This window comes from Bos indicus x Bos taurus, chromosome 14, assembly GCF_003369695.1.
Source record: "Bos indicus x Bos taurus breed Angus x Brahman F1 hybrid chromosome 14, Bos_hybrid_MaternalHap_v2.0, whole genome shotgun sequence".
NCBI classification, from domain to species: Eukaryota; Metazoa; Chordata; class Mammalia; order Artiodactyla; family Bovidae; genus Bos; species Bos indicus x Bos taurus.
The window spans coordinates 1,726,896-1,733,427 of record NC_040089.1 but is presented as its reverse complement, the minus strand read 5'-3'; the positions used below and the strand labels follow the sequence as shown (position 1 = coordinate 1,733,427).

Sequence of the window (6,532 nt, the reverse complement as noted above, 5' to 3'; positions counted from 1 at the left end):
CTGCCCTTCCGGGGGCTCCATCAGAGCGGTATGGGGGGGTCACGGCCTGTCCCCAGGGCCCACGTGGGCTGTGTGTGTGAGGTAGGTCATGGCCTGTCCTGAAATCAGTTCTCAAGGGGAAAATGACGGCCCACCCTGGGGAGGGGCTGAGGCCGTTCCAGCATCAGGGGAGTTCCCATGCGGCTCAGGGTGGCCCTGTGCTTACACTTCTTGAGGGTCTTCACGTCGCCCTTCTTCAGGTAGAAGCAGAGATCGGTGAAGTAGTCCTGCAGGATGCCCCCTGCAGGGGGGAAGGTGAGGGCCACTGAGGGAGGCAGGCCAGGACAGGGGCAGGTGCCCAGCTGGCAGATCAAATGGACCTCAGGGCCCGGGAGTGTAGCTTCACGTGGATCGGGTGATGGCCACACCTACCGATGAACTTCATGGCCGTGAGCTTCAGGCGCCTGTTCGGGCTGTCCAGGTACGCCAGCGCCTGCATCAGAAACTGGTGGTAGCTGCTGAAGTTGCTCTCTACCTGAGGTGGTGGGGAAGGAGATGGGTGGGCGATGGGCGGTGGCCCTCGCGCTCCCTGGCCCTGCCTTCCAAGCCTGGAACGGGGAGGGCCGTGACCCCAGGCTGGGTCCAGGGCAGGCAATCTGGACCCCTGGCAGGGCTAGGCTCTGCCGGACCGCCCTTCTCAGGCCCATCTCCAATGGGACCTTGCTTCCCAGTAGCCCCTCCCTTCTACGGTCCAGATGTCTCCCAGAAGTGGCCTCTGCCCCTTCTGGGAGCACTCTGGGCTCCACAGGGTGAGCCCACAGGATGCGGGCGGTCTGCGGGTCTCCTCTGTTCAGAGGGGCATGCGCGGGGATCTGGTGTCCTGCTGTTCCTCCGTGCCAGGGAGCAGGGGCCTGTCTACGCCTGGAGCCTGCAGCTGCCACGGTCGGGGCAGGGATCGCCTCAGGCCCGGAATACAGAGCTGTGGAGCCGCGGTGTCTCTTGCTCTCCCCAGCCCATCCATGTCCACCTCCGCACACATCTCCTCCGCACGGGGTGGGGGTCTGGCCCACTGCTGGTGCTGGGACCTATAGGGCCTGCCCGACGTCCACACTGGGACGTCAGGGGCCGCCATGTCCCCCAGGGCCCCTCCACAGCAGTGTGGGGCTGCTGCCGGCAGGGCCACCTGGTCCAGACCCGTGGCAGGGGTGTGGTCTCCTGCGTGGCCCACCCTGGAGGCTGTGAGTGCCACGGCAGAGAGGCAACAGCGTCCTCCCAGAGGCTGAAGCCTCCAACCCAACATGGAGCCGGCATTTAATAAACATCCACAGGACCGAGGTGAGGGCACCTGAGGGAGTGCTGGCATCTGCCCCGCCCACTCTGGGAACCCCTCAGGGGACCCTGTCTGCACCCAGCCTGTCTCCACCTCCCTTGCCTCCTTGCCACTGCCCCGGGGGGGCCAGCATCTCACCATGTAGATAAAGATGTCATTCTCAGCGCCTGGGCCATGACCCCAGGCCAACTTGCTGAACAGCTCCTTCCGGAATTCCCACTTCAGCAGGATGGCGCAGCGCAGGAAGGTTAACTTTGTCTTCTGTGGGTGCCCAGAGACAGGTCACCACCTCCGCACTGCGCCCTCCCGGGCCCAGCAGGCACCGCCTCCCAGCTGTACCTCAGGGGAGCTGCACCATGGCAGGAAGTGGGGCCCCGCGGCAGTCTTCACTCCCCGAGACCCGCGGGTGTCCTGCTGTCATTCACGGGAGGGTTCCAGCGGTGCCTTGGCCACCCAGGCCTCCTTCCCAACCCTGAGTGCGTCTCCCAGTTCAGGGGCTAGGCATCCAAGGAAAGCGTGTTGGCCGTTTACTCACCCGCCCCCACCAGCCGTGGACCCTGGTCTCGCGACTCCTTTAGAGAGTCCTTGTGTCCCCGTGATGGGCAGAATTGTGTCACCAAGATCCATGTGTTGAAGTCCTAAACCCCAGGACTTTAGGGTATGAATGTATTTGGAGAAAAGGTCCTTAGGGAGGTGACTGAGTTAAGGCGAGGTCTGAGAGCCGCCTTGACCCAGTGTGACTGGTGTCCTGATAAGGAGGGGCGATCAGGACACAGGCACCCAGGAGGGACCAGCACGTGAGGCCACAGGGAGAGGATGGCCATCCACACACCATGGAGAGCAGCCTAAGGGCGCTGGCCTTCCAGGCTCTGGATCTCAGTGACAACGCCGGTGGTGGCTTACAACCACCACCCAAGCTGACGAAGACAGGCACGCCAGACCACTCACCATGACCACCTCAGGGCAGGTGTCGGCCAGGTGGAAGAGCAGGGGCACCAGGGCCTGGAAGGCATGGCTCTTGAGCGCCTGCCGGAACTTCTTGCCACCGCTGTAGATGACATCTCCGTATAGGAAGATGGCTCCGCCACGCACGCCCTCCTGCTCCTGCCAGAGACGGGCAGGTCTTCCCTTCAGCCAGGCAATCTGCTGGCGCCCGAGGCCCCACTGCAGCCCCAGCCCCACCAGGCCACTCGCCCTGCCTGCTGCCACCCACCTCTCACCTTCCGTTCCAGCCCAGCGATGGCAGTGGCCAGTGGGTGCCATCACGCCTGCTCTCTTCAGCACAGGGTGAGCCGAACCCCTCCCTCCACCCCCCAGCCCTGCTGCCCAGGCTGCCCCAGCACGGGTCACAATGGCTGGCTGCCCTCTCTCCTGGCTGCCCGCTCCTGCTGCCCCCTCCCATAGCTGCCACCTTCTGCTGGGTTGGCCTCTTACGCCGGTGTTTCTCCTGTGCTATTTCTCTGGGGGCCTCGGGCTGCCAGCAACCACACCTCCAACTCCCAGGGAGACTGGGACGGGGGTTAGAGCACAGACCCCGGAGCCGGCTCTGTCACCCGCTAGCTCTGTGACCCTCAGCAAGGCTTCTTCCGTGCATGACTCAGTTGCCCCTTTTATGGCAAGGGGCTGACAACAGCGCCTTTGTTCTTGGGTCACACTGAGTGCTGAACCCCACTATCCTACTCTGCGCCCCAGTTCCTCCAGCTTCATCAGACCACCTTGGGACAGCAGTCCCAGAGATCTCCTAGACACAGCGTGAAGGGTGGCACAGTCTGCCTACCCACCCCCCCTCCCCCCACACACACACAGTCCCTGAGGACTGTGCCCGCAATCCCTGAGGTCCTTCTGGTGGCCCAGCGGCCCTGCCTCAGTTCAAGCCTCACCACTCTTAAGCCCCTCCTTTATTCAGAACCCCTGAAACCATTTACCCTGCCCCCACTCATTCTCTACGTGTGAACCTAGGCGGGCCCTGCCCTCTGCTCCCAGCCCACCGCCACTTCTGGGTGAGGAATGCGGAGGCCTCAAGGCCTCACAGAACCGTCCAGCCCTGGGCCAGGTTCCCGCTGGGCTCCACCTGTGGACGTTATCCACGACGCCAGGAGCAGCAGCTTCGGCTGCTCTGATTGGAGGGGGTTAACCTCTCTGGCTGCTCTGATTGGCAGGAGTTAGCCGCCCTGGCTGCTCTGATTGGAGGGTGTTCACTGCTGTGGCTGCTCTGATTGGCAGGGGTGGGGTGGGCGTGAGGTGTGGCGGCTCTGGCTGTTCTGATTGGCAGGCTTGGGCACGGGGTTCCTCACGGCTTCAAACAGCGGCAGCAGGTGCTGAGCCATCTTGACGCTGACGGCGCCGATTCCCTGGGCACCCAGGTGGTGCAGGACGTCACCCAGGATCTCCATCAGGCCCAGCAGGTCCTGGGGCTGGGGTTTCAGGAAGCTGTCCAGCAGCCCGGTCAACTGGTTCCGGAGCAGGACCACCTGCCGAGAGACGCGGCCACCCGCTGGCCCGCTCTGCGGCCTACGCAATGCCCTTCTCCGCCTCTCCACCGGTGCTACCTCCCCAGGCCAAGTCCCCCGCTGAGGCCACCTCTCCTCCGCATTCCTGGACCCCCTTCGCGCCCAGTGGAGACCCGGCCCCAGGCCCCAGCCGGGGTCTTGGAGGAGGACGTGTGCCTGGAGGCCCACAGGGCAGGAGAGGGAAGGGCGTCCCCATAGAGGCAGGTGTGAGCTCTCGGTGTCTGGGTGGAGTATGGATGGACGACCTGGCAGGAGTGCCTCTGGTTAGGGATGTCTACCTGGAAAGGAGGCCGGGGTCTTGGACCTCAAAGTCGCTGAGCCCCTTGCGGTCCAGAAAGTCTAGGACCTGCGGCGCTGCCCAGTGCAGCAGGGTGTCCCCAGCCCTCCCCGTATGCCCCGCCCAGCCCCGGCCTGCCGTGCCTTCCTCATCCACCCCTTCCGAGGTGACCTGCTGCGGAGGCTCTTTTCCACCGCGCCCCCCTCCTCCCTGAAGCCTCCTCCCTGCTCCCTCCTCACCTTCTGAGGTTGCATGAGGCTGCTGCTGAGGCCCTTTAGGCTCATGGCCCTCACCAGCGGGTTGGGGTTGTTGAGGCCCAGGTTCAGGAAGCTGTCTATGGTTCTCCGAGACATGTACTGGGTGAGCTCCTGGCCACTGAGAAACTAGGCAGGGGCGGCACAGTCAGGTCTCCAGTTACTTACAGCTGCCAGGGGAGATGGGCCCGTAGCCTGGCATGAGGCAGCGGGGCTAGAGGCACAGCCGCACTTCCAGGCAGCAAGTAGACCTGACGTGGGAGGCGGAAGCTATGGGGCCTGTGTTTCAGGGGTAGGGATGGAAGTCCATCCTCTGTCCTGAGGGCCAGAGGGCACTGGTGAGGGGCCGAGGTGAGGCGTGGCCAGAAGGGGCTGACCTCTGTGATGATGAGGATGGCTACGATGTTGTCCCGTTCTTCAGGGCTCTTCAGGAAAATGACCGCCTGCCCCAAGACCGCTTTGACCTCACAGTCGTAGTGGGCCATGGCCCTGTGAGATGGAGGAGGCAGACAAGGGGACATGAAGTCTCCCTCCTTGGCCAAGGGGACCCCTCTACCCCAACAGACCTTCCTTACTCAGGGAGATGGCCCAGGTGACTCAGTCTGGAGTGCAGGGTCCCAATAAGGAGTTTCGGGGGGTGGGGGTGGGGGTCCATCAGGGGGTGCGGTCTGGGGCAGGCCCCTCCCAGGCTTGGAGCTTACCTGGCCAGGAGGGTCACCCCTTCGGTATAGGTTTCCAGGTGCTCAAAGAGCTCCCAGCCCCTTAGCAGCTTGAGGTGGGCGAACACTTCCCAGTAATTGGTGGTCCAGAAGAGACCCTTTAGGGCCTCCAGGCATGTCCTAGGGGCAAGACGGGTCTTGAGATGGGGTGAAAGAGGGCAAGGGCCCACTTCTCCAGCATAACCTGTGCTCTCCCAATTGGGTGGGGTGAGCGGCCTCCTTCCACACGCCCCTCCTGCAGGAATCGCCCTTCTGGTCGCGGTCTGCTGCTCAGTCCCCTGCTCCCCACCCTGGACCCCCAGGTGGGACCAGAGCTCATCCTTTTTGGGTGGGTGCCCAGCCCTTAGCCCCGGTCCTTTTGCCCACAGGGCTTCTAGGGGTGAGTGGAAGGAGCCAGAAAGAAGGTGTGGGTTGGGGTCCTGAGAGAGGGCTGGACCCAGAGGCTGAGTCTTGCATCTCACCTGCAGGGGCTGAGGGCCTTGGCCTCCAAGGCCTCCTCCTGGTAGTCGGACATGCCCTCCACCACATCCAGCTCAAACAGGTAGTGGAGCTGGGTGAGAAGGCCCAGGAGGATCCCTGCGAAGGCCCAGCGCACCGTGGCCTTGTACTCATGTATGTAGAGGAGTTCATAAATGGTGCCCAGGGCCTGCAGCAGGACAGGCACTGCCCTTGGTCCCTGAGGAGGGTCTGGTGCCAGCCTCGAGCTGGCCCCACCCTGGGACTCAGCATCCGGGGAAACCCTCTGCCAGACCACCCTGGCCTCCCCAAGGCCCCTGAATGTCAGACTCCATTGCAGGGGTTGGGGTGCAGGGGAAGGGCTCACCAGCAGGGAAACAAGCTCGGCCTGCACCGGGACCTTGATGAGCTCTCGGGGGGGCCGCAGCTTCAGCTTCATGTAGAGCAGCGTGATGACCTTGCGGGCCAGCCGGCTGTTGGTGGCCAGGGCCTTCCACAGGGGCATGACCTGCCTGGGGAGGCAGGGATCAGTCCCGCCAGCTGGCTGGCCACTCTGGGTGAGGGGCCACTGGGACACGACCCCAGGGTAGCAGGGCAGTGGAGGTAGCCAGGCTCTGCAGGATCAGGGAAGCCCCTAGACTGGGGGGGTCCAGCAGCTATCTTCCGGTGACCCATGGTGGGGGGGGCCCTGCTTGAAGTTCTGTCTGGGCTGGCTCTCCCCAGTATTCACACTCAACCCCGCCTCGTATCCCATTGCCCGGGATGTGAGCAAACCTTGTCTTTCTCTTGCCTGTCCCCTCACTTGTAAAGTGGGGCTCATACCCAGCAGGGTGCACCCCTTAGCAGCCTGGGGGACAGGTGAGCCCTGGGGTGCGTGTCAGGGGCACAGCTGACCCCACAGCAGGCTGCTGCTCCCCGAGATACTTCAGGAGGCACTGTGACCTCCAGCACCCTGGACCTCAGAGTTCACACACCACTCAAATCAGGTTAGAATCCCACTGCCGACT

General features: G+C 63.6%; 2 protein-coding genes across 2 annotated transcripts; both read right to left on the bottom strand.

Moving 5' to 3' along the window:
• Positions 1-1,671: 1,671 nt before the first annotated feature.
• LOC113904058 (maestro heat-like repeat family member 5) lies at positions 1,672-2,614 on the bottom strand. Its single transcript, XM_027560712.1, has 2 exons — positions 2,258-2,614; positions 1,672-1,806 (listed from the first exon to the last, which is right to left on the bottom strand). The coding sequence occupies exons 1-2, from the start codon at positions 2,570-2,572 to the stop codon at positions 1,696-1,698; spliced, it is 426 nt and encodes a 141-aa protein (XP_027416513.1). The 5' UTR covers positions 2,573-2,614; the 3' UTR covers positions 1,672-1,695.
• Positions 2,615-3,485: 871 nt separating this feature from the next.
• On the bottom strand, positions 3,486-5,525 carry LOC113904503 (maestro heat-like repeat family member 5). The gene is made up of 5 exons (XM_027561717.1): positions 5,506-5,525; positions 5,052-5,189; positions 4,728-4,839; positions 4,336-4,479; positions 3,486-3,780 (listed from the first exon to the last, which is right to left on the bottom strand). The coding sequence occupies exons 1-5, from the start codon at positions 5,523-5,525 to the stop codon at positions 3,505-3,507; spliced, it is 690 nt and encodes a 229-aa protein (XP_027417518.1). The 3' UTR covers positions 3,486-3,504.
• Between the last annotated feature and the right edge of the window lie 1,007 nt (positions 5,526-6,532).